This window comes from Cladophialophora bantiana (assembly GCF_000835475.1).
Source record: "Cladophialophora bantiana CBS 173.52 unplaced genomic scaffold supercont1.9, whole genome shotgun sequence".
Taxonomy (NCBI): Eukaryota; Fungi; Ascomycota; class Eurotiomycetes; order Chaetothyriales; family Herpotrichiellaceae; genus Cladophialophora; species Cladophialophora bantiana.
Window position 1 is genome coordinate 246,586 of NW_015971583.1, and position 27,999 is coordinate 274,584.

General features: G+C 52.0%; 12 protein-coding genes across 12 annotated transcripts; 6 read left to right on the forward strand and 6 right to left on the reverse strand.

Moving 5' to 3' along the window:
• Positions 1-2,649: 2,649 nt before the first annotated feature.
• On the reverse strand, positions 2,650-3,339 carry Z519_06379 (uncharacterized protein; the record flags this gene model as incomplete). The annotated part of the gene is made up of 1 exon (XM_016764119.1): positions 2,650-3,339. One exon carries the CDS (start codon positions 3,337-3,339, stop codon positions 2,650-2,652), a length of 690 nt encoding a protein of 229 aa, XP_016619201.1.
• Positions 3,340-4,429: 1,090 nt separating this feature from the next.
• Positions 4,430-5,669, forward strand: Z519_06380 (uncharacterized protein; the record flags this gene model as incomplete). The annotated part of the gene is made up of 4 exons (XM_016764120.1): positions 4,430-4,584; positions 4,638-5,160; positions 5,245-5,290; positions 5,368-5,669. The coding sequence occupies 4 exons, from the start codon at positions 4,430-4,432 to the stop codon at positions 5,667-5,669; spliced, it is 1,026 nt and encodes a 341-aa protein (XP_016619202.1).
• A 113-nt stretch (positions 5,670-5,782) lies between these two features.
• Z519_06381 (uncharacterized protein) lies at positions 5,783-6,302 on the reverse strand (the record flags this gene model as incomplete). The annotated part of the gene is made up of 2 exons (XM_016764121.1): positions 5,783-5,974; positions 6,036-6,302. 2 exons carry the CDS (start codon positions 6,300-6,302, stop codon positions 5,783-5,785), a joined length of 459 nt encoding a protein of 152 aa, XP_016619203.1.
• Positions 6,303-6,597: 295 nt separating this feature from the next.
• Z519_06382 (homogentisate 1,2-dioxygenase) lies at positions 6,598-7,324 on the reverse strand (the record flags this gene model as incomplete). The annotated part of the gene is made up of 2 exons (XM_016764122.1): positions 6,598-7,137; positions 7,193-7,324. The coding sequence occupies 2 exons, from the start codon at positions 7,322-7,324 to the stop codon at positions 6,598-6,600; spliced, it is 672 nt and encodes a 223-aa protein (XP_016619204.1).
• Positions 7,325-7,411: 87 nt separating this feature from the next.
• On the reverse strand, positions 7,412-8,159 carry Z519_06383 (homogentisate 1,2-dioxygenase; the record flags this gene model as incomplete). The annotated part of the gene is made up of 2 exons (XM_016764123.1): positions 7,412-7,828; positions 7,869-8,159. 2 exons carry the CDS (start codon positions 8,157-8,159, stop codon positions 7,412-7,414), a joined length of 708 nt encoding a protein of 235 aa, XP_016619205.1.
• Positions 8,160-8,612: 453 nt separating this feature from the next.
• On the forward strand, positions 8,613-8,876 carry Z519_06384 (uncharacterized protein; the record flags this gene model as incomplete). Its single annotated transcript, XM_016764124.1, has 1 exon — positions 8,613-8,876. One exon carries the CDS (start codon positions 8,613-8,615, stop codon positions 8,874-8,876), a length of 264 nt encoding a protein of 87 aa, XP_016619206.1.
• Positions 8,877-10,745: 1,869 nt separating this feature from the next.
• Positions 10,746-11,844, forward strand: Z519_06385 (uncharacterized protein; the record flags this gene model as incomplete). Its single annotated transcript, XM_016764125.1, has 3 exons — positions 10,746-10,788; positions 10,841-10,923; positions 10,978-11,844. 3 exons carry the CDS (start codon positions 10,746-10,748, stop codon positions 11,842-11,844), a joined length of 993 nt encoding a protein of 330 aa, XP_016619207.1.
• Positions 11,845-15,856: 4,012 nt separating this feature from the next.
• Z519_06386 (uncharacterized protein) lies at positions 15,857-17,203 on the forward strand (the record flags this gene model as incomplete). The annotated part of the gene is made up of 1 exon (XM_016764126.1): positions 15,857-17,203. The coding sequence occupies one exon, from the start codon at positions 15,857-15,859 to the stop codon at positions 17,201-17,203; it is 1,347 nt and encodes a 448-aa protein (XP_016619208.1).
• Positions 17,204-17,561: 358 nt separating this feature from the next.
• Positions 17,562-19,285, reverse strand: Z519_06387 (uncharacterized protein; the record flags this gene model as incomplete). The annotated part of the gene is made up of 3 exons (XM_016764127.1): positions 17,562-18,445; positions 18,495-18,867; positions 18,920-19,285. 3 exons carry the CDS (start codon positions 19,283-19,285, stop codon positions 17,562-17,564), a joined length of 1,623 nt encoding a protein of 540 aa, XP_016619209.1.
• Positions 19,286-20,200: 915 nt separating this feature from the next.
• Positions 20,201-23,012, forward strand: Z519_06388 (uncharacterized protein; the record flags this gene model as incomplete). The annotated part of the gene is made up of 8 exons (XM_016764128.1): positions 20,201-20,386; positions 20,441-21,433; positions 21,484-21,588; positions 21,649-22,120; positions 22,174-22,342; positions 22,405-22,481; positions 22,528-22,560; positions 22,612-23,012. 8 exons carry the CDS (start codon positions 20,201-20,203, stop codon positions 23,010-23,012), a joined length of 2,436 nt encoding a protein of 811 aa, XP_016619210.1.
• Positions 23,013-23,338: 326 nt separating this feature from the next.
• Positions 23,339-25,343, forward strand: Z519_06389 (uncharacterized protein; the record flags this gene model as incomplete). Its single annotated transcript, XM_016764129.1, has 4 exons — positions 23,339-23,879; positions 23,944-24,323; positions 24,423-25,067; positions 25,248-25,343. 4 exons carry the CDS (start codon positions 23,339-23,341, stop codon positions 25,341-25,343), a joined length of 1,662 nt encoding a protein of 553 aa, XP_016619211.1.
• A 748-nt stretch (positions 25,344-26,091) lies between these two features.
• Z519_06390 (uncharacterized protein) lies at positions 26,092-27,956 on the reverse strand (the record flags this gene model as incomplete). The annotated part of the gene is made up of 3 exons (XM_016764130.1): positions 26,092-27,334; positions 27,537-27,636; positions 27,707-27,956. 3 exons carry the CDS (start codon positions 27,954-27,956, stop codon positions 26,092-26,094), a joined length of 1,593 nt encoding a protein of 530 aa, XP_016619212.1.
• Positions 27,957-27,999: the final 43 nt, after the last annotated feature.

Below are 27,999 nucleotides of genomic sequence, written 5' to 3' on the forward strand. Positions count from 1 at the left end.
CCAAGAATTCTCCGCACCTTCTCCTTGAGTGGAGCGTGAAGTCGATTTATACGGGCAAGGATGTTGGCATACCTTTCAAAGTTCTTCAGGAAGACTTCTCTCAAATCCGATCTTTTTCAATCTTACGCTACGTCCAAGTTCTCTGGAAGAACCGTCAACTCTTCCCTGAACTGGCTCATATCGTCCAGGGAATCCATGTTTGTCAGGATTACTTCCGCATAAAGAAACATGCCTTCCACAATATCAGTTATCACGCATTTTCAACGAGTCACGATGCACCTTTGGCCTTGGCCGCGAGCGGTGCCAATAGAAGCTCGATCTCAGCTCGCGCCTCAGGCAAGACGTTTCACTCAGAAAACCACTCTTGAGATCGTTGGTGCACAAATGTCTGGGTGCGCTCAGTTTTTCGATTGCTCACGCGTATGGACGTGACACCTTTCAGCAAGACCGCAATATCCGCGTCGGCCATGATGCTGATCAGGGCCTTGACCTCCTAGCAAGCCTTAGAAAAACTAAGAAGTTCTTTCAACAGGCGGCAGCGCTCCCGCTCGTAGATTTCGTCCAAGCCGTCAAGAATGATATACGTACGTCTGGCTCAGCCTAAAAGCTTTTTCAACATATCGATAGCAGCATCGACACTGCCCTTCAGCTCCTCGTGGTTCGACCGACACACCACTTCTTCAACATCGTCCTGACCCGCTGACAGCTGAAATATGAACGAATGCAGAATAGAAAGCGTCGAGAGGGTACTTCGGAGTCCTTCAGTCAGAAAAGCATAGACCGTTCTCGTCTCCTGGGCCTTTTTGGTCTCTTAAACAAGAATGCGCGCGAGAAATGTTTTCCCTCTTCCCCGGTCCTCTTAGTTTCCAGAGGCAAAGTCTTCTGGTGAACCAAATGAGACACAGGCGCACTCTTCCCTCTCTTATACTTAGAGTCGTGTACAGTATCGACCATATACTATAGGGGTGCCTTATATACACACTTATCGCTAGATTCTGCCCACTTGCCAAGGGATCCCTAACACCGAGGAGGAATTGAAAGATAAGCTCGTCTGATTACTCCTCGTGTCTGAGCACATGAATTCGGCCGAATCGACCATTATCTACGGAGAGAGCACTATCGTCATCTCGCTCCTTAACCGGCCACTCGAGCCGGACGGGCTGTCTCTCTCGCCTATTATAACGACCATTTTTCGTGCATCATCGGCCAATGGGCTCTCGCGCTAGCTACTGTCGCCGCTAAGAACTGGAACGCTTACTTCATCTGTTTCTGAATATCTTTCTCGATCTTCTCTCACTCCTTCCTTATTACCTCCACGAGGGGAGCTAGGGCCTAGGCTCAGCAGCAGCTTCACCTGCGGATCGAGCGCTTTAGTACGCGCCTCAGCTCGCGCCGCGCGCTGCTAGATACTGTCATCGCTCTGAACCCTGACACCTTCCCTCACAATGATACGGCCGTCACCGAATGGGAATTCTGCCGTGAGGGTATGAAGTGGATTGATCCTATCCTCGCGTCGTCGGAAAGCCGCAAGAAGTGGGAAGAGGCTACGCAGAAATCCATGCAATTGTTCGATGAAAACCCGACAGGCCAAGATTTACACTTAGAAAAGTGCAAGGACAGTCACAAAATGGGTGGGTTTCTGAACCACGAATGGCGTCAAGCCTATCGAGACTACTGGAAACGCGCTATATTCCTGAGGGTATTTATGTCGCCTCTTTGATAAGGAAATCTGGGGATCTTCCTAATTTCAAGGTCTCCGCCAATTCTCGTGCTGGCAGATCGGAAGTTTGAAAAGGCTCTGTTATTGCGCAAAAATTGGGTCCTCCCAAAGTGCTGTTCCATACAGAAATCTAACCCCCTGTGGAAATGCCTCCTCCTATATTCCATCAAAGAGCAGTTGCCCAATGTACCCTCGATATTTTCCATGCCAAAATAGGCAATGGACCAAAGCTCTGAGTTCTTGTCTGCTGAAAAACCGGCAAACTCGCGGAATACGCAGAGACTCGGGGTTGCCTTTTAGAAAAGCAAGCTGCTGTGCACTGGCTTCCTGGAGTGTTCCGCCCAGTCCGAACTTCACGACGGCATCAGCGGCTATTCTGACCACTTCGCGCCCACTCAGTCTGTGGCTTCGAACGTCAGCAAGATTCTCATCACCGTTGTGACAGCTGGATAATCTCTCCGTTACCAAGAACGCAAGAACCCATGAGGCTGAACGAAATTGGTCGATGTTTCTCCGGAAGACGGAGGCAAGCGATCAACTTGGAGGCAGAGCGGCGGTCTGCTTGGCGGCATGCCCCCTGACTGTTTAACTATTTATTAACGAGTTAGGCCTCTTTTGAAAGTGAGAGGCTCTAAACTCTCCGAGCCACGGGGAGAGGTCAGGGCCAAGGCCTTGGATATTGATCGCCCCGTCAGACGACCTTCTCCATATTGGCCACAAGATATTCATCCAATCCAAATTTGAGAACTTGTAGGATCAGAAGTAGCTGTAACGTTACTCTCGCCCATTGATCCTCCCCCCTGTATCAAGCGAGATAATCCAGGTGGCGGTAACTTGACGCATCAATATTGACCCATTGGACAATGCCCAGCCTTGTCAAGCCTTGCCGCTTGCTTTTTCCACCAATGATCGATCTTTCCCCTTCGCCCTCATAACCATATGAAGCTCAAGACAAGTCTGAAGCATGGCACGACCAAAGTAAGAAGGAGGACGGTACCAAATATACTCCAAGGATCTGACTGGTCGCAGATGTTTTGTGAGCGACCAGGGGAGCGGTAACCCCGGAGAATCACTCCTCTTGACATATCGAGATTTCCAGAAGACATTAGGACCCAGAAAGCGGCGAAAGACAATACCAGGGATCCTATCAATTTGGCAACAAGGCTGTGGCTCTCATGTGCTCGGCTAATAGCAAGGACTCCCAGTCGTTGGGTTAGCAATACTTGTAGGCCGTAGATGAGAAACCCTTGGATGTATTTGGTGCGCAGAGATGGCCTTTTTGTCATTTGCTGGGGTGTCGTCGATGCGTTCCTCTTGGATGCAACTCGAGGATCTGGAGCTTCGGCGGACGACCTAGGTTTATCCGCATGTCCTGTTGTTATTGTTGCATCGTCCGCCACCATGTCGTAGTCTGCGGATGAGGCATCTCCGGCCTCCAATAGTTCGTTTTCGATTTCTTTTGTGTCTGCGGAATCATCGGGGGGGAGTGGGAAGCTTTCAATCAAGGCCTGCATTCGGAAGTGGCAGGCATAGGCGAGAACGAAGATGAGAAGAGGATAGATGGTCGTGATCCACAGAGTGGGATTCCGAGAGTCATCAAGCCAGCCAGGCAGAGCCATTGCTTGTACAAGGCCGATCGAGCGAGGTTGGGAATTCGAAAGAATCATGAAGGGACAAAGAGAGGGAGGAGGGAGGAGGGAGGCGAGGAGAGTAGACACCAACGAACTCATCTCACTTCCTCTAAGATATGCGCATGCCTCATTTAACGCTGGAACTGCCTGGGCCGTTCTCAATGGCTTCCTGGACCGCCTTTTGGCGCTGCGAGAGGCCCGAGTCAGCCTCAGCGACTCATTGGTCGGCAGCAGCAAGCGCCTAAGCAGGGCCACTAACGCCATCTACACAAGGGTCGGTTGCTGCGCCTTGTTGATTTATGTTGCCTTGGTAAAGCCTTGCAAGAGATGCCCCGGCCCAAATTCCCCCTTCCGTCGCTATAGCACACTGGCGATCCCCGCCTAGCGCGTCTCGCATGTCTCGCATCAGGTTCATTCCACACCCGGTTGACCGTGGCTCTATTGCTGTTGCCATTGTCGTTGCAGCCTGAATGGCTCAGGAGGTGAACCAAATAAGCTACGAGGGTCGGCTAGGCAAGGGCCTCCTGGTCCTCCAAAGCGCCCCTCAGCGAACATATGCTGCCAACAGGGCTCCTTTGGTATACGACCTCCGTGGTAGAGGACATGGACCTCTCTGGTCGGAACTTCCACATCACGCACTCTTTCTGCTGGAGAGAAACACCATTCTAGCCTTATATATCATCGATTTCCTTGTCCGACATAGATGGTGTGGTTTAAACATGTTCTTTAACCTTACCAGCTGAGGTTGAGCAAAGACGCTACAGATGTCTGCCTTGCGACTACCATTGGCCTCAGGGATAACCAGGCGGCCCTCCAAAGCCGCCGTACTTCGACACAACCATCACTTGAGACGTCTTTTTGTCGCTGTAGGGGGGCAGAACCACATTGAGCTATCTTTAATGGAGACCACCAGCACAAATGTTGAGGTATGTAAAGCCGTCAACCGTTCAGAGATCAAATAAACCTCTCGCATCAAGACACAGAGCACACCCAGAAGAAGAATACCAAGAATCCACCAGCTCAGCCCAGATTGCAACTGTCCTTCCGCGTCCAACTGGCAATCTAGTTGGAATAAGACATGACGTTTTCCACACTTGCCCTGGTTTTACTTACTTGCCTGGTGTTGGGCACCGATGCATTCACAGTTTCGTTCTACAAGAACACAAATTGCGCCGGCGAATTTCTCGGGACATGGGTTGGGGGAGAGGGACAAGGTTGCCGGCACGAATATGCGTATGTGCTCATGCAATCAAAGTGATGTATTGACTGCTAACACATGATACTAGCGGCCTAGCTGAAGGCGTGGTTGTTGAGTCTACCGGTTCGGTCGATGGCTCGACCATGGCGCAATTTGATAGCTCAGATGACAGCGCCCCAGGAACAGAGATCAGTCGGGCTAACGCTGGATGTATCACGGTGGACCAAAGCGTCGTCGGATCATACAAGTCATTCCAGGTTGTACCCATCACCGCACCGGCATCATCATCTTCTTTGTCCGCACGCCACTCTCCTAACCAGCGACGATATCCTTTCCCACTTTCGCCTGAGCCCAGGGCGACTCTGCCAACCCCACAAATATATCACGGAATGCAGGTATCGTTCGACGGCGCCGAATATAAACTGCATCAGATCTATGCCAATGCATACGTTGGCATTCTACCTGATGAGTGGGATGACTCCATCCACATCAGGAACGATACCAACTTGGCCTATTACGAGCTTTTTCCAGGCCTCATGAGCCGAGAAGTGGACGAGCGTGATTTGGCCGAAGCTCTTTGCAATACATTCGCCTCATGTGTCTCTACAGCAGTAGACTTAGGCGTTCGGATCAAAGATGCCCTCCCTCCGTTGATAGCTTCGCTGAAAACAGCAGCACAAGCGCGTTGACAAAAGGTGTTTGAATTCTTGCAACAACCTTTCTTCACCCAGGTCGCAATCGGTGAGTTTTGTTCACCAGCACTCTTCTGTTCATCCAGTGATCGAATGAGACCGTCTGCTAACAGAGGGGAAATGCAGATACCGTTGCCGGGCTGGTTCCTGAGGCCGTCGGAGGCGTCGTTCAAGCTGTCGTAGGAGCGCAGGTGGCAGGCAACACCAACAATGCCGCGGCTTGCTCTCAACAGAATGACCAAATCGACGCCCTTATATCGATCATCAGTTCTCAGATATCTGCCCTGTCGGCGGCGTCGGCAAAGATCACTGCTCAAAAGAACGACGCCGGGGACGAGGTCTTCACTGTCACAGTGACCGTTACGGCGTGCGGCACGACCCTTGGATCGGCAGCCTGCAGCGCCACCGGCGGGTTCTGTCCTTCATAGGGGCCGGGTGTTTGTATTTGTCTCTATTTTGATAGCTTAACCGGTACATGCGTCATTCCCATAACAGAACTGCTTTCACCGTCTTGCCGCTATGTATATCACACGCTGCCTTCTCAATATCCCTTCTCAATATCCCTTGTCGGGTATGTTCTGATCAATTGATCATAAGGAAACTTCCCCTCCTCATTGGCCTCGAGGAGCATGGGCAAAATTTCCTGTGGGTAGCAGTCTCCCTGGTTGCAGTCAACGTAAGTGCAGCCTGCATTTACCGTCTCGAATATATTGAGCGATGTCTCTGCGGAAAGCTGAACACCTTTTGTTAGCATGGCACAGACTCAACTGAGAGAGAGAGAGAGAGAAGCATACATCGCCAACACCAACGGTAACAACCTTTCCCTTTCTTGCCCTAGCATGGATCAGCTCCTTCACCACCTCTGGCCTACCCGTTGTGTCTATCGCACCATCTACCCCTCTCCCGTGAGTGATCTCCATCAGCACCTTCATGAGATCCGGGCGGACTTTTGAGTTGACTCCATGCGTGACACCAAAGGAGCGAGCCAGTTCTAAACGCGCCAGAACTATATCCACGGCGATGATCTTCTTTGGGGGCGATTCGAGCGTGTTCAGGGCCATGATTGCCGATAATCCCACAGCCAGTGTGCCGACCACAGCGACCGCCATATCGTGCGTTGGCCTGACGACATTCAGCATCGCTATTCGAAGTAAGAAATAACCCCTCCAAGCATATACGCTTTCCTTCGCACTAGGTTCATAGGGGGCGGGCTCGGGCTCTTGAGGTTCATGTAGTACTTACCCCTAGCTCTCTGTCATCACGGCACACCCCAGAGCCGCCAACCTCTCCCACGTTAACCCCCTCTCCCCAACCTTGACCAACCCATTCTGCGCCACCAAAACATTCCTCGCAAAGCTATTCTGCCCGAAGAAATAGCTCGCAATGCGCCTCGCCCCCGGGGTCCGAAAACACCTTGGACCCATCCACCCACCCCACCCCAAAATTGTACTGAAACCACACGTCGCAGTACGACGACTGCTTACGCAGATAGTACTTACACTCGCCGCCGCACGAGAAGACCATCACGAGGTGATGGCCCGGCTCGACCTTGGTGACGTGCGAGCCGATCCGTTGGACCACGCCCGTCGTTAGCCGTGTGACCGGCCTCATAGACGCCTCCGCCCGGTCTGAAGTTGGCGCTCCGCCCGCCCGACGCGCCGTAGATGTTCGCAATGAACTCGCTCGCGCTGTTGCGATGAAATACGGCAGACGGAAGCTATTCATGGCGACGTCCCAGCGCGGCCCGAACCAGATGAAGTAGTCGAGCGGCACGTTGGGATCGCGCGAACGTGCGGCCAGAAGCGTCCAGATTAAGGATCCGTATGGTCGACGAACTTGGTCATATCGTACTGCAAAGCGGGAACACACGCTCAGCATATCTTGGGTGACAGAAGTCTGGGGAGTTCGGGGCGAGGGCAAGGCTGACAGAAATCGGTGTATCATTACATACCTTGTAAGGCAAGCAATTGCCGTGCCACGCCGCAACGTCAAATGGACTGTGGTCCTGCATCAAGACATGGTACTCCCCGCTGATCTTCTCCACGACATGCCACTGCTGATGTAGCTCCTCCGGATCGTCCATGCACGCGACAGGATACGCAAAGTCCCGCGCGTTCGCATCTCCATATCCTCCGATCGGGCCCAGGTCCGGCAGCTCGAATCGGGATCCTCAGACTTCCAGAACGTAGCCTCGGGCATCTCTGGTGCCATCCGCAGGGTTCAGGCAGAATTTGATGCCGCGAGGGACCACGCAGATCTCGCCAGGCTGGAGGTAGAGTTTGCCCATCTCGGTCTGGATGTCCAGGTTTCCCAGCAGCGCGACGATCAAGAACTCTCCATCCCCGTTCAAAAACGCCCTCCGCGTCATCCGGGCGTTGATCGTAAACACATGCAACGCAAGCCCATCCCGCATGTTGGCATCCCCGGGTCCACCCAGAGAGTGCAGACCGTCCACAAAATCAGTCTCCTCGCCTTCCCGGGGAAGGTCAAAAGGCGCCCACTCGACCTGTGCCGGAATCATCTTGACCTTTGGATTGATGGCCAGGAAGCAGCTTTCCAGATGCGCCCTAGACTCGAGCACGCCGTCCTGGAAGCCGTGGTTCGCGACTGAGGGCCGGCAGCGGTACATCTAAGTGCTCGCATTGGCGACTCTGCTTGCGGCGAAGGCGGAAGATGTGGGGCCCTCGGGTGTACAAGTTGAAACGCGGGACCTGGGGGTGATTCTGCGCGACGAGCAGTGTGCCTGGGATGATTTCACTCTGGAAGCGATTACCGAAGCCCCATTGGTAGTCATAGGTGTCCTCGACGCGCGTGGGCTTGCAGATGTCGAGGTCGGTATAGTGGAAGACTTTCTGGATGTCTAAGGGCTCCTGTTCCTTCTTAGAGATTGGAAGTGGCTCTTCAACGGATGTTGGCATCTTGTCGACGCTGTCGAATCTTCACGGAGGCCGCGCTACTCTCTTCCTCTCATGGCAGCATGACAGTACATAAGCCTCCCGGCCTGCATCCATCCCAGCCTGGGCGAGACGGCCACTTCTCCATTATTGGCACGGGGCAAAACTATGCCGATGGTAAGCCCAGACAGAGACGTTCCAGGGCTAGTCGGCGCCTCGCCCCACTCACCCCACTCACCCCACTGTGTGTCCCTTTCTTCGTCAGCCTCGCCATGTGAATGGCCGGGCCTTCGAGCTTTCGGCTGGAAAATGGCCATACCATGGAGTAACTTTCCTCATGATCGTGTCTCGCGATGGTGGAATCGGCTCAACAGACACAACGACTTGCAACCAAAGGCGCAGCTTTGTGTCAAGCGGCGTGGTTGGCAACGAACAATAGATGAAGCGATCTCGACTGGACATGGAAGAGCAGCAATCATGCACATCAAGCGCAACACCACAGGTCTCGGCACCGTCAGCACGAAGACATACTTCGAAGGCTCCGTAGTACAGGTCGGGGTATGCCTTACGGTGCTGTCACGCGGCGGCTCCAAAGGCCCTAGCTCGTCGTTGAGTGGTCCACGAAGTCTCTCGACACCAGCCACTTCGGGGTACGCACGCAGTTCTGCTACATCTGATCTTGAGCTGGATAACCGGAGATCTGGCGATGCTGGCGTTGGAAAATATGGGATCCACGACTAGATTGTGGCGTTACAGTGGGTGAGGAGGTATATTGGTGCATTTGGTGGTGATCCGGAGGTGGTGACGGTGGTGGATCAGAGTGCAGGTGTAAGTGAGTACTTCAATTTCTTGCTTTTTGCAGTTCTTGTTCCGACCTTACGCTCTAGGAGGAAGTGAAGTCCTGACGTGGAGAGCAGGCGCTATTCAGATACAGATGATATCGCGCTGGGCGGCGCATCAGGAACTCTTCAGCCAGACAGTGATCATGTCGGGCAACGCCGTCCTCACGTCCCGTAGTCTCCAACACCAAGAGGGCATATACCAGAAGATTCTTGCACACCTGCAGATTCCCTCTTACATACCAGCATTGGACAGAATCCGACACTTGCGGGACGTCCTAGCGAATGAGCATTTGGACGCGTTCATAGCCACTGGATCTCCCCTACTAAATTGGCAAGCCACAGCCGATGGTTTCTTGCTGGGTGAATTTCCCCGGTCTTCGACGATAGGGAACTAGCAGTACGATGTGTATGTACGCGGAATCATTATCGGTGATTGTGAGAAGGAAGTACGCCCTCGCTCCTAGTTCGCTTTTTCATTACCTTTGCTTGCCACGTCTGACCTTGCGACAGGGCATCCTCTGGGGGTCCTCGGATCGCAAAACTCGGCTGCACCCCAGGTAAGATCCGCCCCTTACTCTTTTCCTACTTCCCTGCCGAACTTGTCGCGCATATGACTTTATTCCACGATCTCTCGGACTTCTCCAACAGGCAAGCACAGTCCAGGCTGGAACCTTTCTACCCCGACGCCAGAGTTCCAGCGCGACATCCACGAGATTGCAAACTCTTTCAGTGGTCGAAAAGCGTTCTAATATCACATGCGTCATGGAAATCCATTTCCGGGTCCGTTCCAGAGCTAGCACACCACACCGTCGACTTGGTCTTCCTATTCCAGACTTACAATCATCTCTTGCCGGACGAGTTTGCAAAGGCAGCAGAGCAGAGGGGACGGCACTGGATAAGCTTCATCAACGGCAGGGATCCATGGTCCGCCTACACTGGTGGAGAGAGTGGGATGTGCTACGGACCGGAGGAAGTGGCAATGTTGGGTCGGAAGGATGGGCAGATATGAGCGGTGAGAAAGATTTGGCGGCCGAGACGACTGATCCAGGTGCAGTGTGGTCGTTCGCGGGGAGGTTACTCCGCCGGCATACACAGAAAGTGGGAAGGACTTTCGCCCTTGCTGTCCGAGTTCCAGGCCTCCATCTGTATGATGTTGTGATCCATTGTGAGTCGATTGGAGGAGATAATAGATTTTCGGAGGTCGAGAGTTGTGGACAGACGCCAAGACGCAGACTATGTTCGGACCGGAGAAACAATGTTGCGGCCCGAGGCACCGAATGCGGCTCCGGGTTTGTCCCTCTCGCCCAGATCGGCTCCATGGCATCACCCGTGCTATATCGAAACTTTGAAGGTGCGAACATGCAAGGCTATGGAGCTGCTTGCCCTTCAGAACGCTGATAAAAGCCAATGTCGTTCCCAATGACGAGGTGATCGATCGGCTAAAATGTCGTCCGTCCGTGCTGTAACGGCCTTAAGAGACAGCCAGACAGGTCACTAATTGCCTCGGTTCCCGGCTGTGTCGATTCCCCCCACAGCTACTCTCCCCGTTTCCTGCGCCCGTCGTGTTTCGTGATCGCAACCACCTCGGGTCAATTACCATTTGATATCTGAGGGTCGGCATGGTGTTTTGACTTATATTCGCTCTCTTGTCCCCTCTTACACTGTCCTCTCCTGTTCGGCTGTTGTACTGTAGACAAGTTTGACTAGATCGTCGATTCCTCCATTCCCACTCACTGCTTTCACGTGCAACTCGAAGACAATAGACACAATGGTTTTCAACACCGAACTTACACGCCGACTCGGCATCAAGGGTACATTTGGAATCGCCTATCTCTGCCAGAAGCCTTGCTAACAGCCGAGCAGTTCCTGTCGTCCAGGGCGGGATGCAATGGGTAGGATATGCCGAGTTAGCGTCTGCTGTATCCAACGCGGGTGGTCTTGGAATTGTGAGTCTGTCTGGGACGGCTCGGCCAGGTTCAATAGCGCTGACCGGTGTCTAGCTCACAGCTCTCACTCAACCTACCCCTGAAGACCTGCGCAAGGAGATCCGAAAATGCAGGACCATGACCAAGAACCCCTTCGCCGTCAACATCACCCTCTTGCCCACGATGAACGCCCCACCCTACGGCGAGTACGCTCAAGTCTGCATCGACGAGGGAATCAAGGTGGTAGAAACAGCAGGCAACTCGCCGGGTCCGGTCATCAAGCTGTTGAAAGGCGCTGGCATCATCATTTTACACAAATGTACCACCATCAGACACGCTCAGTCGGCGGTGAAACTGGGTGTGGATTTCCTGTCAATTGACGGCTTCGAGTGCGCTGGTCATGTGGGTGAATCAGATATCACAAATTTCATCCTGCTGTCAAGAGCAAGACAGTCACTGGGAACACCGTTTATTGCCTCGGGCGGCTTTGCGGATGGCCAGGGACTGGCAGCCGCCCTGGCACTCGGTGCCGAAGGAATCAACATGGGCACCCGATTTATGTGCACTATCGAAGCACCAATCCATATCAACATCAAGCAAGCAATTGTGGAAGCCTCAGAGCATGATACCGAGCTCGTTTTGAGAAGATGGAGGAACACTTCCCGTCTATTCAAGAACAAGGTTGCACAGGAGGCTATCGCGATCGAAAAGAGCAGCACGACGGGCAAATTTGAAGAGGTGGCGCCATACGTATCTGGAAAGCGTGGGCGAGAGGTCTTCATCAACGGAGACAAGGACTATGGCGTCTGGACTGCCGGACAAGTTATTGGCCTGATTCACGACATTCCCTCCTGCCAGCAGCTTCTCTCGAGAATCGAGAGCGAAGCCATTGAAGCCATTGAACGGAGTCGGAAAATGTATCAACCCCAGAGCAAGTTATGAGGAGCGCTCGTATAAAGCTGTCGGGTCTGGGCGTTTCGGGGGCAGATTTGAGGCCAAAGACTTAGTCTGATATTGAGATTGTTCGAACACACTCCAACAAAGATTTCAATATCGCATCTAGTCGACTCGCCTCAAAACATGTAATTAGCGATGTGAGATGATCTGGATGATCATCTCGGGCGCCGAGGGCGCCGAACGAATTGTCTATCCTGCCAAAGGTGAGCGAAAAAAAAACTACTCGCAGCTCACCCAGCCGTCTCATGCTCACTCCTGGCTCGCCCCGAGCGAATGCTCTCCCACTCAAAAGTGAAGATGTCAGCACATAATACGAAGTAATTATACCGCGTATGGTGAAGGAACCAACCTCGCCGCTGTTGCCAGCTGCGACCTTCCCCGAATTCCAAACCCCTTCACTCTCCCAGTTTTGTTTTGCAACGTGCGTTTCAAATCAACACCTCGAGCAATAACTTTATCCAAGAAGTTCTTTCAAATGTATGGCAAGAACTTGTTCCTTTTGGTCACACCAATGACGCCCCAAGGGCCGAGGCGAAACAGAAAGCGGCTTTGAGCCGGTGGACGTGTTCTCTGAGCAGCATACGGCGCGAGGTTCGCCGATCAGTGCTTGAGAACCGGGGCCTGATGAATACTGGGACCTCCTTCCTCCTCACCCTGTTCTCTGCATGTTCAAGTTCCAAGCGGGAACATCATCTCGCCATACTCCTGCTGCTGCAGGCATCATCTTCTGCGCACGCCTGCACCAGAAGAATGAGAGGCCCATGGTAATACAGGCCAGGGGCAGAATGACTGGAAGCGACCTATAAAGGGCCATTACAGATAACGTTCTGCCTCCAATCGGATCTCTGCTTTGGCATTTCACCACATAAGTAATAGAAGAAAGTCTGCATCGGCGATCAGTGGAACTCTCTCTCCTTTAGAAGATCTCTTTGCCCCCACTTACCGAGACAGATGTTGCGCGAAGGTAGACTGGGGTCACGACGGTAATCATACGCATCGAAACCGCTTCTCCCTCAGCCTGAATGCTGACATCTTGCATATTAAGCGTAAGATTCTCCATCTTTTCGTCGCCCTGGACTAAAGCTGTTGCAGAATCTGGGATGATCAGTCAGAGAGACTACGTTCGGCCAAACCACTGTTGAGCTGCCATCTGCTCACTTGAACCTTTCGATCTCCCCTGATTTGAGCCAGAAGCTTTGCCCGGGAGCATTGCATGTTCAATTCATAGATCGCATTGTTGACCCTTCGGGCGAAGTCCTCGACAGGGTCGACGACAGCATACATCAGAGGAATCTGTTTCTGGGCCCGGTTTTCTTAGTGGGCTCGGAGTTTGGTCGACACCGAAATATTCGCCTCAATGATCCTCACCGCTTCGTCGATTTTCTCTATGAAGTACTCTGTTCCACGATGCATATCGATGAGATGTTCTGACGGGAAGTTGTTGAGAGTCGATCATCGCCGGTATGGTCTGGGGTGGGCGTTGAGTTGCAGGAGTTCTCAGTAGAGCAGGATAACACTCACCTGATCCTCCACCATTCTTCCAACCATTGAATGTTCCATCTCCGCTCGTCGGCTGCCCAGTCGAGCAGCAGCGTATGAACTGACAAACTAGATCTGAAACACTCTTCAGGAGTGTCGAAAGATCTATCCTCTCTCCGGCCCAGGGACCTCTGAGTTATTCCACATTCGGTTTGAATCCCCCTTCGACCATTGTCATGAGTCATAACGCCTTGCCATTTTTTACGTCGAGTTGATGGTAGACAGCGTCTTATCGGATAGTCCAGACTCTTTGGGGGACTTTAACGCTGGGATTTTCACAGAACACCGTCTCCAGATTGAAGCAAATCTCAAAGCAAAAGCCACTTCTTCCCAAACCTGAAATCGCCGTACTGGGCCCGGGACTGGCCCGGCTGGCATGACTGCGAAAGCCACTGTATCGCAGATCTCGTGCCCTACTCTGTCTTCCGAAGAGATATGAGAAATTATGATAGTCTGGTGCGACTTGATGGTAAGTGGAGACGTAGCACATCACTCACATAAATCGACAATTTGAACCTTTCTCCGTCGCAATGTCGCCGGTCACACTTGAGGTTTGCGGATCTAGGCATTTTGTGTCTCCCAACCACTCTCTCAACTTGTCGTTGCCGAGAACATTCTGTCGTTTGAGCTCTGCTCTCGGGTCAAGAGAAGCTCGCCCAACAGCAACGTTTGAGGGATACTCCGAACCTTGACGTGTTGTCGGTCAGATCTTGAAACGCAATGTTGATGGCGGCAGCGTCCTATTCAAACAAGTCTTGAGCTTGAGCATCCAAGCGATCCTTGTAGGGTAGCAGCAGAGACTTGTAGGTAACGTTGTTGCGGAGGTTGTAGGGATACTCGGCAGGTTCGCTATACGAATCTATGAACGGCAGTGTCAAATGCATTGCGTGCCAGCTACTCCTTCCCAACGCATCCCAACATGAACGTTTTCTTGACACATAATGAACCAAGACAACGCGGAAGAGTCTTGTGATTGCAGTGATGCTGGAAGACGCCAACCAGTTCATTCCCGCCTTCCGAGTGCTGGCCCTGCAAAGCGAGTCCAAGGAGTGTTCATGTGCCAGGCGACTCAGCCACTGCGAAATTGGCAACATTCATCCAGCATTGCATAACAACACCAGCACGACTCGGGCTTTAAACGGTGGTGAGTGCATCTATCTTACCCGTTCGGTAAATTTACAGTCTGGAAAGTTTTTGTTCAGCTACTCTATGGGCGTCTCCCTCAGCAGGCGATCAACAGGAAACTCTTTGGCATAAAGTTCTCACTCCTGCGCTTAATCGGTTTTGCCACGACTACTGCTAGACTGCGAGAAAAAGCTCGTAACACTTCGAGCTGATCTCGCCGTGCTTGTGCGTTTGGGTAGTTCGGTAAATCGGATATTTTCCATGTTGATGGAAGAACGCATCGTTCTGATGAAAATGATTAGTAAAAGGATTCAACGCATGGAAGCAGCGCCTAGGAGGCGACGCGACTTATGACAAGGAAGAAGAGCCGGCAGACGAGGATAAGGTCTTGTCAAGAATCATTCAACAAGATACTGAAGAGACCTTGGTCACCACACGAGTGTTGAGCGAGGTTTCGTGTTTTTCAGCCAGCGGCTGAGGGGGCCAAATGGGCCTCACTAGCCTAGGCCTTTGGTTGTCCAGATGACTGGCCTGCGGGGCTCCAGAGCGGCGCCACCTTTACGAGGTATTGGTGCCCCACACGGTTGTGGGCAAGTCAACCACAGGATTAAATCTCATGGGTCGGCGAACTGAGTTAATAAATGTGATATGGGACGGGCTCGTGCAACTTACAAGGCTACATCGCCCTTCTCTGGGAAATTTGAGGTGCGCTAACAGGAGTAGATGCTATCAAAGTCTCACAGTTGAAGACCTCCGATGAAGATTCACGCGTATTGAGCAGGTGGTTTTAACAGCGGCACGACCAGGGTGGTGAGTTCGAAGCAGTTGTTACTTTGCTTCAGCATTTGATAAATCCAACTACGATTCTCGGCACTGGGCTTTGGCTTACTTCATACCTTTGCCTTGTGCCTCTTGCCTCTCTTGGGGAAAATATCTAGAATCGAAACTTTGTCGCATATCGTTCAACTTCAATTGGTAACATACGGGCGGAGCTCGTATCGGATAGGGATCTTCATGGCTCCTTCATCCTTCCATTCCGTTTTGATCGCCTTTTTGCCAAGCTCAGATCCCGTGTCCCATCAGGCGGCCCATATTATGGCAGCAGAGTTGCAGAGATGGGTGGCTTCCTTTCTCCAAGGATGACCAGCGGATGGAATGCGGCCTTGGGCTGACCGGAGTAAGATGGTTACAGAGTGGGCGGGCATTTATGGTGGGCATTGGTGGCAAGTTCAGTGAGGCAAATGGCGCGTTCTCAAGTTTAAAAGCAATGGCCTGGTATTTCCATTCACCAGCATATGCCTGTGGACTTCTCTCCCATTGATTACTCGCTACAATGGGCAGCATTGCTCGTCCTTCAAAGCCATATTCGGTGTTGATCGCGGGTGCAGGCATCGGCGGCCTCTCAGCGGCTATTGCTCTGTCGCGCAAGGGCCTGGACGTCACGGTGCTCGAAGGGAAACCAGAGCTGAACGAATTCGGCGCCAGCATTAGCATTGATTCTCATGCAGTCAGAGTGATTCAAGGTTACGGACTGGGGGAGCAGTTCAGGGCTTGCGTCACCGAAAACAGATATGCAGATATCCGGGATGGCGCAAACAACGAGCGCTTGGGCGCCATGTTTTTAAATGAAGCGAACAACAGCAACGTCCGCTGGGGTGCGCCCAAGTGGAGCATACATCGCGCAGACTATCAACAGCTCCTCGCCGAAGGCGCCAAAGGGTACGGCACCAAGATCCAGTTCAATGCCGAAGTCACCAGTGTCGACGTCGAGACCAACACGGTGCATCTCAAAGACGGACGTTCACTTTCCGCCGACCTCATTGTGGGAGCAGATGGTCTTCGCTCCGCGGTCCGCGGATCCATTCCTGCAACGGCCTCCGTTGAGCTTATCCCTTTCCACGAAAAAGCCTACCGTTGCACTGTCGACAAAGACGTCATGGCGTCGAACCCAAACCTCAGCTGGCTGTTGACCCGAGGCGCGAGCCAAATATGGTTGATGGCAGGAAAATACGTCCTGTCTTGGCCCTTGCCGCCGCACAAGCCATACGATGTTGTCGTCTGCGTCGGTGAGGGCTGTAACGTTCCTTTCGGCTACTGGGGCATCAAGGCCAATCCAAAGCAAGTTGCCGCCGAATTCGGAGACGCCTGTCCCGCGATAAGAGACCTGCTTGCCAACATCGGCCCTTGCGTCCAGTGGAGGCTCGCCGAGCTTCCTCCTCTGAGCACCTGCCGGAGCGAAAATGGCGGCGTGGTCCTCCTTGGCGATGCCTGGCACGCCATGCTCCCTCATGCCGGCTCCGGCGGCTCCTGCGCGATCGAAGATGGCGCAGTTCTCGGCGAATGCGTCGCGTGGGCCTGGGAAAACGCGCGGCCGATCGCGGACGCGACAAAGGCGTACGAGACGCTGCGCAAGCCGCGCGTCGAGCGCATCCAAGCCGCAAGCCATGACGGCGTGGTGTTTCTCAACGGTGCCGACGCTGAGGTGCGCAACACCTTCTTGGCCAGGCAGCTCGAGATCGATGAGGCCGAGTTGGCACGCCCCGAGGCTGAAAGGAGAGCCCAGCCTCGTCCAACCGCGGACATCAATGCACCGTTCCCGAGCCCACCTTATCTGCAGTGGTTGTATAGCTACGACGCCGTCCAGGAGACGCAGAAGTATCTCGCTCAGCACACACTTTAGAACGGCGGGTATGAATCTGATGGAATTTAGACTATATCCACCCGATAGGTTTTGTCGTCAGGATACTTTTATCTGGGGACGGTTTGCAAGAACTCATATTGCGTTGAGAAATGGGGACAAGCGGATTTTGTGGAGATTATTATGGACCTGTCGATTGCAATGATCCGAAAACTATTATATCACAGTAAGGGTGTGAGAGATTTCGTACACGTTCGTCAGAAAATTGTCCCAGGCAGTGCTCCATCTCCTGGTCTTCCACGACTTTTGGGGTTTACAGATTCCCCGGATCGGTCTCCTGTGTAGCATCGTATCTCATTTTAGGGATGCAGGTCAGGCCGTCAGGGTTGACAACCCTGTACTAATCACGCATCCTTTGCATGACCGTGTGCACGATGACCCTCTCTTCCATCCTCTGTCCCAGCTCATCACTCCTAGGCTCAATGTCCCACTGGTCGCCGTTAACGACCGCCAGGACCTTGAGGTTACACCGTGCGAGGTCGACCAGTTTCACGAGCAGTTTGAACAACGGCTTCCGGTGGTCAACCCCTTTCACCAGATCGCAGCAGCGGTCCGCTCTGTCTAGGATGATCTGCACCTGCTCCGACTCATCGAAGAGGTCGAGTGCTCGGAGGGCGACACGTTCGAAGGCGGAGAGTTCCTTGGTCTCATGATGGTGGTTATGGTTACGTGCGACCTTTCTGTCCTGTGAGACCTGCTGGAATTGGTGTAGATTGCTCAGTTCGGCGCGAAGTTCATCGCATCGGGATTTGTCTCGGAGCACCACGCTCTTCTTGCTGAGCAGTTGCAAGAGGACGACGGAGAAGGCATGGTAGAGTGATTCTCCTCTAGAAGAAAAGACGTAGTACCCGTATATGCGGTCCTTATTGTCACCGTTGCTCAGATCTGTAATCATGGTCATGGCCACTGGAGACAACCAACAATGGTCTAAGTAACGGATACTGCTGTCATTGTGTCCGGACAGGATCAAGAGGCATGAATGTTTGGAATTGCTCCAGGACTGATACTCGCTGCAGGCGTGGAATGCTTCGAGGCGTCGGCCCTGCATTTGCTCGAAAAAGGGGGCGTTGAGATGATCGTCGTCGTACAAAGCTCTGCGATATTGTTCGAGCTGTTTGCGATGGTTCTCGCTCGAGAAGCTCGAGAGGTCCATATGTTGCTGGATTTCATGGAGTATATGGTTGTCTTGTGCCTTTCGGAGCTGGTTTACCTCATCCTCCAGTCCTGCGTATCCTTGTTAAAGTGCAGTGAATTGAAGGTGTAGGCTACTTACTCAGAATGGTTGCTTTTTGGTCCAGATTTAATTGTTTGATCAGATGTATGTTCTTGTCGAGTAGCTCATCACATATTCGTCGTATCTCTAGGATGACCTTCTGTGTCTCTGTAACCTTCTCGTAAAGATAACTAGGCGAGCCTAGAGCCCTAAACCACCTACGAAATCCGCTTCGTTTATAATATCGCGTTGCTTCGATACAGAATTGGATAAATATCTCGTAGGCAGCCACTATTCGACCCTGAAGCTTGATGTCTAGCTCATGGTTGTCGTTGTAGATATGTCTGTACAGATTCAACCCGGGCAGGCGATTGTTGATCTCACTGATAGCTGATGCGAGCGACATTTCCATCTCATTCTTGCTTGCAGCAACCTGTCGTTGACATCAGCTCACTCTTGGAAAAAGCAGACAGAGGTGGTCTCACTGTAAAGAGAACGGAGATGGTCCCTATAGCCATCCCACCATATGGCGCAGCAAAATTCTTCACTACTTCAACGATCGGCGAGAAATCTTTCATGAAGCTGCGGGCCACGGACGCTGCACTTTGGTAATTCTTCGACCACAGACCGCATCCTTTTTCGTGGCCGTCTTCGAAATTTTCCCTGGCCTCGACAGTCTTTTCCCAGAAAGCATAGAACTCTGTGACCGAGTTAATGTTGACAGCATTCTTCTCAGTTTCCGAGAAGTTCTTGCTCGTTCCAACAATTTGCTTGAATCTAGTTTGCTCGTTCTCCGAGGATTCTATTATCCTCCTAGAACACGATGGCACCGTAAGCCATAAAGTGGACATGCATGGCAAAACTCATACTTACAGATCCTTTTCAGAGAAGCACTTGCCGATGGTGGAGGGGATTCGAGCTCGAGACGACATGGCGAAGTTGGATCTTCACGAGTGCACAAACGGAGCCGCAAGAATCAGCCAAACAAATCTAGCCAAACAAATCTGGATGAGACATTGCAGACATTGACGCTCTAAGGCATCTGTCACGTTGATAAAAGTGTTTATCAGCCCGCCAGCCTGACAATGCTGCCTGCCGCGACACAAGGGGCGGATTAGGCGGCTCATGGTCAAGGTCTGTGTCTGAGTCTTGAGCTAGTGGCCTGCGCCTGGGCGGCTTTGCTGAGACTGGAAGGCGCTGGGTAAAACTCCTGCATCTCGAAGCATGTTGGAGCGAGAGAAGGGCGGGCGCTGGTGATTTGGGCATTTGGTTTACGTATGTACTCTGTGGGTTTCTCGGAAAATGGATGTTGCAAGGTTGATTCGGCCCCCTCGACACCCTCAGGCTGCCCGCCGAGTTCGGTTATTGCCTAGTGGGGCACGCAGCTCAAGTGATAGCCCCTATCCCTCAACCCAATCATCAACCATCTACGGAGTACCTACATGAACTGCCCACTGCTCAGCCGCATTCTTCCTGCAGCATGCCAGTTCCGAGAGTGCTGAAGCTGCGGCACAAGCACCATCAATATGCTTCAGCCGCTGTAGGGGTCAGCGTTTCGGCCCTGGAGATCGCCCGAGACCGGGCCGCCAAAAGTCAATGTCTCCTGAGATGGGGGTGTAAAAGAGGTGTGGAGGTTGTTTGCCGCCAGCGGTTTGTGCACAAACCGTTATTCATATAATATTGGGTATACCTCGCGGACTCCTGACAGTAGACGGTCCAACCACAATCCCACTATCGAGAGAGCACACACGGTGAACTGGAAGAAGATGACCCAAGATGCAATTTCCAGTGTCCAGTCTCAGACGAGCCTGGAAGAAAGGTTTGCCGCTTTGGAGGCGAAATATGTCTCACTAGAGAAGCGGTATTGCGAGCTGCAACAGGAAACCGTCTTTTTCCAGCAGTCTTCAAGTGAGAAATCCGGCCAGAACGGGGCTGACACGACGTCCTCGAAGGTACCCTCTTCGTTACCGGGCATCAAATCCTCCGTTGTGGGCTAATACAAACAGCTTGTTTCTGCGAATGGAGTTGACAACAAAGATCCGCCCTCCAAGGGCGCTGGCAGCGACACAAACACAAGGCCATCGCCCGAGGAGACAGGTGTAGGGCCCAAGTCCCGCGCGAGGATAGTTATCAACAGGACAGACTCGGAATCCCACGAGCGCAGAGACTTCCCTGCAGAAGATCAACCTGCCGACCTGTCTGATAATCCCGACACTTCCTACGCGTTCACGCTACGCAAAATTGTGGGTGACAGCGAAGACGATGATGGAGAGATCGACATTGTCGACCAAAACCTGTGGGAGCTATTGAAAGAACTTCTCAGCCATTACCCGTATCATACATTCCGCGGCTCACCCAGCACCATCAGTGCGCCGTACGAAGCCTTGGTCCTCAACTGGGACAAACTAGAGCAGGCCACCAAGATAGAGCCTGGGAGCGACAGCGACAAGCAGGCTCGATCGGATCTGAAACTTCTGCTTGATACGATTACCAACTCGTCCGGCGATGCGAAACTGGACAAGTATTTCAAGACCAGAGATTCTCATAAACAACAAAACTCCGTCACATTCGACAATCTTTGGACCATTTTCGCCCCCGGGACCCTAGTCTACGGCAGACCCTTCCAAGGCCAAGATCAAGTCTTTGTGGTCCAAGATAACATCGGCCCGTGGCCGTATTTTAGCGACGGCGTACCCCGTGAGCAGGCTACTTGGACTCTGTTAGCTTGGACCTATGACTGGAATGGAAGCATGTTCAAAAGAAGGCCTTTGAGGCTGGAATTTGAGTATTTCGATGGCACCAAGCCAATCACATCGTTGCCGTATTACCCTTTTCAGTTCCACGAGCAACAGGATGGTGTGAGGGACAATTTGATCCAGCAGGGTATCAAGTATCGCAAATTCTGCACTGCCACTCAAGGGTCTCGATTGTTTGACTACAGAGGAGATGCCCTGCTTGTCAAAAAAGGATTCTCCGGAGTTCAAGCGGATGATGACATGGTAGGTATCATCTCGACCGCAAGGGAGTTGTCTGCTCAATGCTGTCTCAGGACGATGACGCCCGACGATTCTTCGATGCGGAACTAGAGTACATGAGGCGCAGGAGACATTCACGTTTTTCACAAAAGGGTGCTCCACACCCGAAATCTGCAACTGTAAGTTTCATGCTGTAAGTGGCAGGGTATTGCTGAAATCCTTTTTTTTTGGTCTTTTAGGTGGACAGTCGAGTCATGGTAGATTTCGAATCGTATTTTGTGTTCGGTCCTTCTGTTGCACGTGTGGGCGCCCTCTGGCCAGACGATGACAATCCCCAGTGCAATTGCAATGACTGCCAGGAAAATGATCTGTTGAATGAAAGCTTCAGAACAAAGTACGACGAAGAAGCATGTCAAAAGGGCAAATGGGAGGACGAACAGTATATGCTTTGCCCCCCTCGTGTGCTCGGATATGTCTTAGGGGACAAGCAGTGGGCTCAGCTACAGGTCTCCTTACTAGCAAAAATCCCTGACAAAGACCCCGACGATGCTTGGTCTACAAGACTCAAACTGGCCGACGACGGGAAAACAAAGAAGATGATTTTAGACTTGGTGGAGGGCCACGGGAAAAGCGACTTATCGGAGGACAATCGCCTCGAAGTAGACGACATTATCGCTAGAAAAGGGAAAGGTTTGGTAATTCTTCTTTATGGTAAGACAGGCCGAGATTCATCATGCGTACTATAAGACGTTGACACTTCGAAGGGCCGCCAGGAGTAGGGAAAACATCCACCGCCGAGACGGTAGCACTTGCAGCAAGGAAACCTCTGTTCGCCATTAGTGTTGCAGATGTGGGCACCAAGGCAAAGAATGTTGAGGCAAACCTAAAGAAGATTTTCGACTTGGCTACCTCGTGGCAAGCTATCCTTCTTATGTGGGTATCTTCTCTCTTGCCTTGATCCGGTGTCTGTCGAGAGGCTGATCTTATTGATGTAGCGACGAGGCCGATGTCTTCTTGGAGAGTAGAGGACAGGGGGTCGCAGCAAATACCGAAAGAAATGCCCTGGTTTCGGGTGGGTAGCTGCGATGTGACGAAAATGGTGCATTGGCTAACTGCAGCAGTTTTCCTTCGAGTGCTCGAGTATTATCAGGGTATGTGGAAGCTCCCTAACTGGATGCATAAAAGACTGACCCGGTCTCCAGGAATCCTAATGCTTACAACAAATCAAATCGCCAAATTCGACGTCGCTGTCCAATCCCGCATTCACGTCGCTTTTAAGTACGTCAGTCTGAATGAAGACCAAACAATGGGAATCTTTGGCGGCTTTTTGGGACCATTGGCCAAGAAAGGTCTCGTTAAAGATTGGGATGACATCAAGGAGTGGCTGCTCGAGGATGTGGTGAAGATGGGCTTCGACGGTCGCCAGATACGGAACATTGTAACCAGCGCGCTAGGACTGGCCCGCGCTCAAGGAAAGAGCAGATTGGAAAAGAGCCACATCAAATTGGTGCTCAACAACGTCAAGGACTTCAAGGACGAATTCATTAAGCAGTTCGAGAAGTACAAGACAGAGCAGGCCGGAGGAAGAGATGCACTTATGTGAGCGAAGTCGCGGTCTTTGTGAGACCCGATTGCAAAGGAGGTAGCTTTTAAATGGTATATTACCAGATTGCTTGTTTGAATATCAATATCAAGTTGAAAGGAATCGTACCCCCTAGCCATGGGGAGAATAGAATGACTTGGTACAACTTCCCCAAGGTTAAGGGCAAGGCAGGACAAGGCTGAACAAGGCTCGCCTGCTGACTAAAGCAGCAAGTGGAGTCCAGCCAAGAATCCCATATCCGACCCGAAGAACTTCAACTTGACGTCTGATATTCAACCACCCATCAACGACAACGTGAGTTGTTCCATCACTGAAATCGGTCCATCATGTCGGAGGCCGGCCTAGCAGAGCGAATCGACGCCACCATCGCCGAGTTCTTCTCGTCATGGAACATCTGGACGACCATTCTTGCGCTCACTCTCACACTGTTCCTCATCTACCCGGTGCTTACGGGTCGTGAGCCAGATACTCATCCCTACTTGCTCGCAAGACAAGCACAAGTTGCACCCATTCGTCAATCAGGTGAGTCGGCCGTCTACCGCGCCATCGATATCCCACATGGCTATCCTCTCCGTGCCGGCCTGGGCGTCAAAGATCCAGGCACTCCAAAGTGGAGTTCGGGCCGACCTGGAGATCTGCGGGATATCTGGAGGTCGGCAGTCCGTGGTGCAGTCAATGAAGAGGGCAATCCAACAGGCCAAAGAGGCAAAATTTTGACGGTCCTCGGCCTGGAAAAGGTCATCGAGCATAATCTGGAAGACTTGACGTTGGGCATCAATGTCATCGGTCAATATGTGAAGCGGAACAATGGCCAGTCTGTGGCAGTCTGCCTCCCGAATTCGGTGGAGTTGTTGTCTTCCATCTTCGGTATGTTGAAATATCTCCACAGCCCGTTGAGTGCATCATCGAGTATCTTACCCTCCTCAAACAGCTGGCTCGTTCTATGGCTTCTCGACAATGCTTCTCCCATATGGCCTCCCGCCCGACAAGCTCAATTCGCTTCTCTCCAAAGTCGCCGCCGACCATTTGATTGCCGCAGCCGGCACATTAGACCTTGAAACCATGTCTTCCACCGCCAAAACCATCAAGAACATCATCTGGGTTACCAGGCCGGAAAACAAGCATATGGACTGGTCTGAAGGATCTCCCGAAGGTTTTGCTGTCAGTTCATGGGAGCAACTTGTGGAGAAGAACCAGCGTTCCTCTAATTCAGAGGTTTTGCCGTTGGACAAGGATTCTCAAGTCCCACCTGTGTCGATATTCTGCCCTACAGTTAATGGAGGATTTGATTTGGTCAAATACTCCTCGGAGGTGGGCTTCTATTTCTCTCTCGCCTTGCTCCTGCCCCTAGTCAATCAAGCCTCATCTGTCAATCGGATCATTGTCCATACTAACCGGCACGGCTTGTAGAACCTCATCTCTGGCACCGCTGCACTCCTCGCCACCCTTCCACGCGCCCAAAAGCTCTCTCCGACCGACTCACTGCTCCCAACCACACCCCTAACAGACAGCTACACCCTTTGCTGGATCTTTGCCACCCTGTACGCCAATGCGACACTGTCCCTCAACTCGGTTTCTGGGGATAACATCGATCTCACCCACGCCGCCTCACAGACTTCTCCGACAGTCGTCCTCGCCTCTCCCGCTACTGTGCAAGCATACCTATCCCACCCGAATACGACCTTGCCCGGTGGGTTGTCGAAGTACGTGACCACACGCACTCTGCAGCAGGGCAACCTCCCCACAAAGCAGGCCACCGCTGCCGACGCCCTCTCGCATCTTCGGGTCCTTCTCATCCCTCAAGCAAGCACCGCCCCAGCATCAACCCGCTTGTCATCATCGACACTGCACAGTATCCGCACACACTTGAAATGCCGCATTGGATACGCCCTCACGAGTCCGTCCGTGGCGGGTGCTATTGCGCAGACCAACATCTTTGATTATCGTGACAAAGGCCCTAAAGTCTGCTGCGTCGGTGCGCCACTTAGTAGCGTCGAGGTCAATTTGACCGGGGAGGAGCATGTCATGGGGTCTCGTACTCCGCGAGGGGCAACGGTACGTCTATCTGCACCGGCCTATATTTTCTGCTTCGTATATTCTGCCGTTTGTTTCTCTACCCGACCTTCCTCCCCTTTCAGTTCAGCAATGCTTCAAGTGTCTCACTGTCCCATTTAATTTCATTTCATGGATCAAGCATGCCTGACTGACTCTTTGAACGTGATGTTTCCAAAATAGGTCACGATCAAAGGACCCGCGGTGGTCAGTGGAAAGACAACACTCGAGAACGTCCATGTGCAGATCGACGAGGATTATACATTGCTCCTACTTTGAACCCTGTCCCCATCCCCACCCCGTCATCGAACGGTGTTGGAAAATGTTCTCGCAGGTCATGCAAGGAACAACGGCACATATCCGGAAGAGGTTCACAATGAATGGATGCAGTAGTCCGAGCGGAGCAGTCGAGGCGGATAATACGTCAAATTTTTGCTTCGAGAGAAATCCTGCAAAAATAAATGCCGCAATATTTGCAGATGGCGAAGCTTGAAACTAAATCAAAGTCGTGTTCTTAGTCGGAAGGGAATGATATGAATCTTACAACGACAGATAGAACCAGAAAAGAAAAAACCCGTTTCTTTTTGCTCATTGATGGCTTTTTGTTCTGTCATGCAAACTGCAAGTCGTGCTTCGGTCGTAGCTCATGCAGCTCAAGTTCGAACCCCGAGTTCATGATGTCTAGCTACATGTCTGTCTTTCTCTCTCTCTCTGTGTGTGCATGCAACTTCCTCCGCTCCAGTTTCCAGTCCATTTTCGAGACCCATGATCAACTCGCGCCTTTGACTTCGCAGAATGTAGAAAATCAACTGTGCAAAAACAAGGAAGAATTTGCTCCGTGTTCTGTACTACCCTTTCTTTTTTGTTCCTTTTTCGAGATTTGACCTTTTTTCGTACCTTTTTTCGGGCGAGGTGTGTGTCCTTTACGTCCCATCTGACTAGTGATCCAGCTTCGAGAGTCGAAATAGAGTTCTCGCCGATATGTGCGTTGAGATTTGCCATGCGATGTGAACCGTTTCAGCAGAATTCAATCCTCGCCAGAAGAGCCTGTCTTCTGGGAGAGAATAGTAGTGCGGTAGATCCACCTTCCCATGCCCGACGAGTTCTCGGCAGTTTCCTCAACTAACCCAGCTCCCACGAGCTTATTGATCGCGACCAGCGCCTCCACGTCAGTGCATCCTATCCCGGTAGCAATTTCTGGTATTCCCTGCCACCCACGCCACGCCATCTCCGTATGTTGCTTGCTCAACCAATAGTAAATGCGGTGCGCAAGAGCAGGCATGCTCAGCACAGCAGCCAAAGTGCGGGATACCGCCGCGTCAAAGCCGGAATTGCCGACATGGGCGGGGGCTGGTTCCGGGAAGAAGGCTGGCGTATTCAGACGACGCGAAGTTTGATGACCCCATTCGAATTGGAGAGGCATGGTATTCCCTACTGGGCGAGGAATAGGAGATGCCGAAAGGTGTGAGTCGGCCGCGTTGGGAACCTCCACCCCAGGAGGCAGAGGGTCTGATGGCGCGGCATACGCAGTTGGAATCTTCGACGTGCTTCGTGACTTGACATCCTCATCCACAACACTCGCCGCCCAGTTGTTCGGCTGTTCATAGTTTCCGTTGTGGCTCGCCCAATATCCATCATTTGGAGCATCTCTCCAACCACTGTCTTCATTCTCGTCCGAGAGACACTCGGCATTGTCACCGTCCCGAGCAGCGAGTTCGTCTTCCAAGGACTCTACTGCATTAATGCTCGAAACCCACAAGTCGTGAAGCACTGTGGTCACATCATTCGTGGCATCCTCGTCATCGTGCAAATAAGAGACGAGCTCGGAGATGACATCGCTTGAGCTACCTTTCTCAAGTCGCTTCGGAAGCTCCTGTCTCAAGCAATGTCGGAAGTAGGCTCTGAACCCTGGGATGTCGTCAGCACAGCTGTAGATATCGGCGAGGTTAGACAAAATATCCAAGGGATTGATTTCCCAAATCAGCCAGAGTGCGCCGAGCAGAGACCAGTTCTCGTATTTTTTGGCAAATTCTCCAAGGTCGTTCGAATAGTGCTCCTCACGACTAAGCTTCCCTTTGAGCGTATCAATGTCCTGTTTGTAATGATATTCGACCGCAGCTTCAAATAGATCTTGATCAATATCAGTCAGCCAGAAGGTGTCATTTCCCTCCGGGAGAACTTCGCGTGGGAACATGAGCGAGAAAATTCCGTCGTGAATGAAGTACTTCCGGTCATCAACAATGATCGAAATAGGTTTGCAACCAAAGCGACTATAAAACCATTCATTAGTTTCTTTGATCCCATATCTGCCACATGTTTTGCGTGTATGACAAGAACTGAATCGAGCAAACTGAAAGGAGTGTCTATGTCATCTTTGGCATGGAGTGTCTTATTAGGAAGGCCGTTCTGATCAGAGAGCATGAAATCCACGGTAGACTTGTTATTCTACCTTCCCATCAGCTCGTATCTTACCAGAACCGCCCATCCTGCACTTTGTTGCAGGGATTCGAATCATCGCCGGTTTCGTTATCCAAAGAATTTTCAGCTGCATCGAAAGACAACTGGACAGGATCTGCCATGTTAATTAGCACCGATAGGTCTGAGTGTCAGTGCAACCTGATGACGCCGAGACACAAGCTCACCCGGAGTAACCGTGCCCAGGTCGCCACCAGGCTTGGAGGATACACGAGACTTGCTGGTGGTCAAGGAACCATCTGGGGTTTGTCTGGCATTCGCTGTGAAACCGAGGCGGTTGATGGCATGTGCAATAGTCCTGGCCGTTTCGTCGTCATTATCTGGCTTGACAGTCAAATCCAGCTTGCGAAGTTGCTGAATAAGCTTCTGATCAGATGGTTCGGGCGAAATCTTAGAAGCCAATGAAGCAATGGACATTGCTGTTGGATCGAGATGGTGTTTCATGGTGTTCAAGATGTGG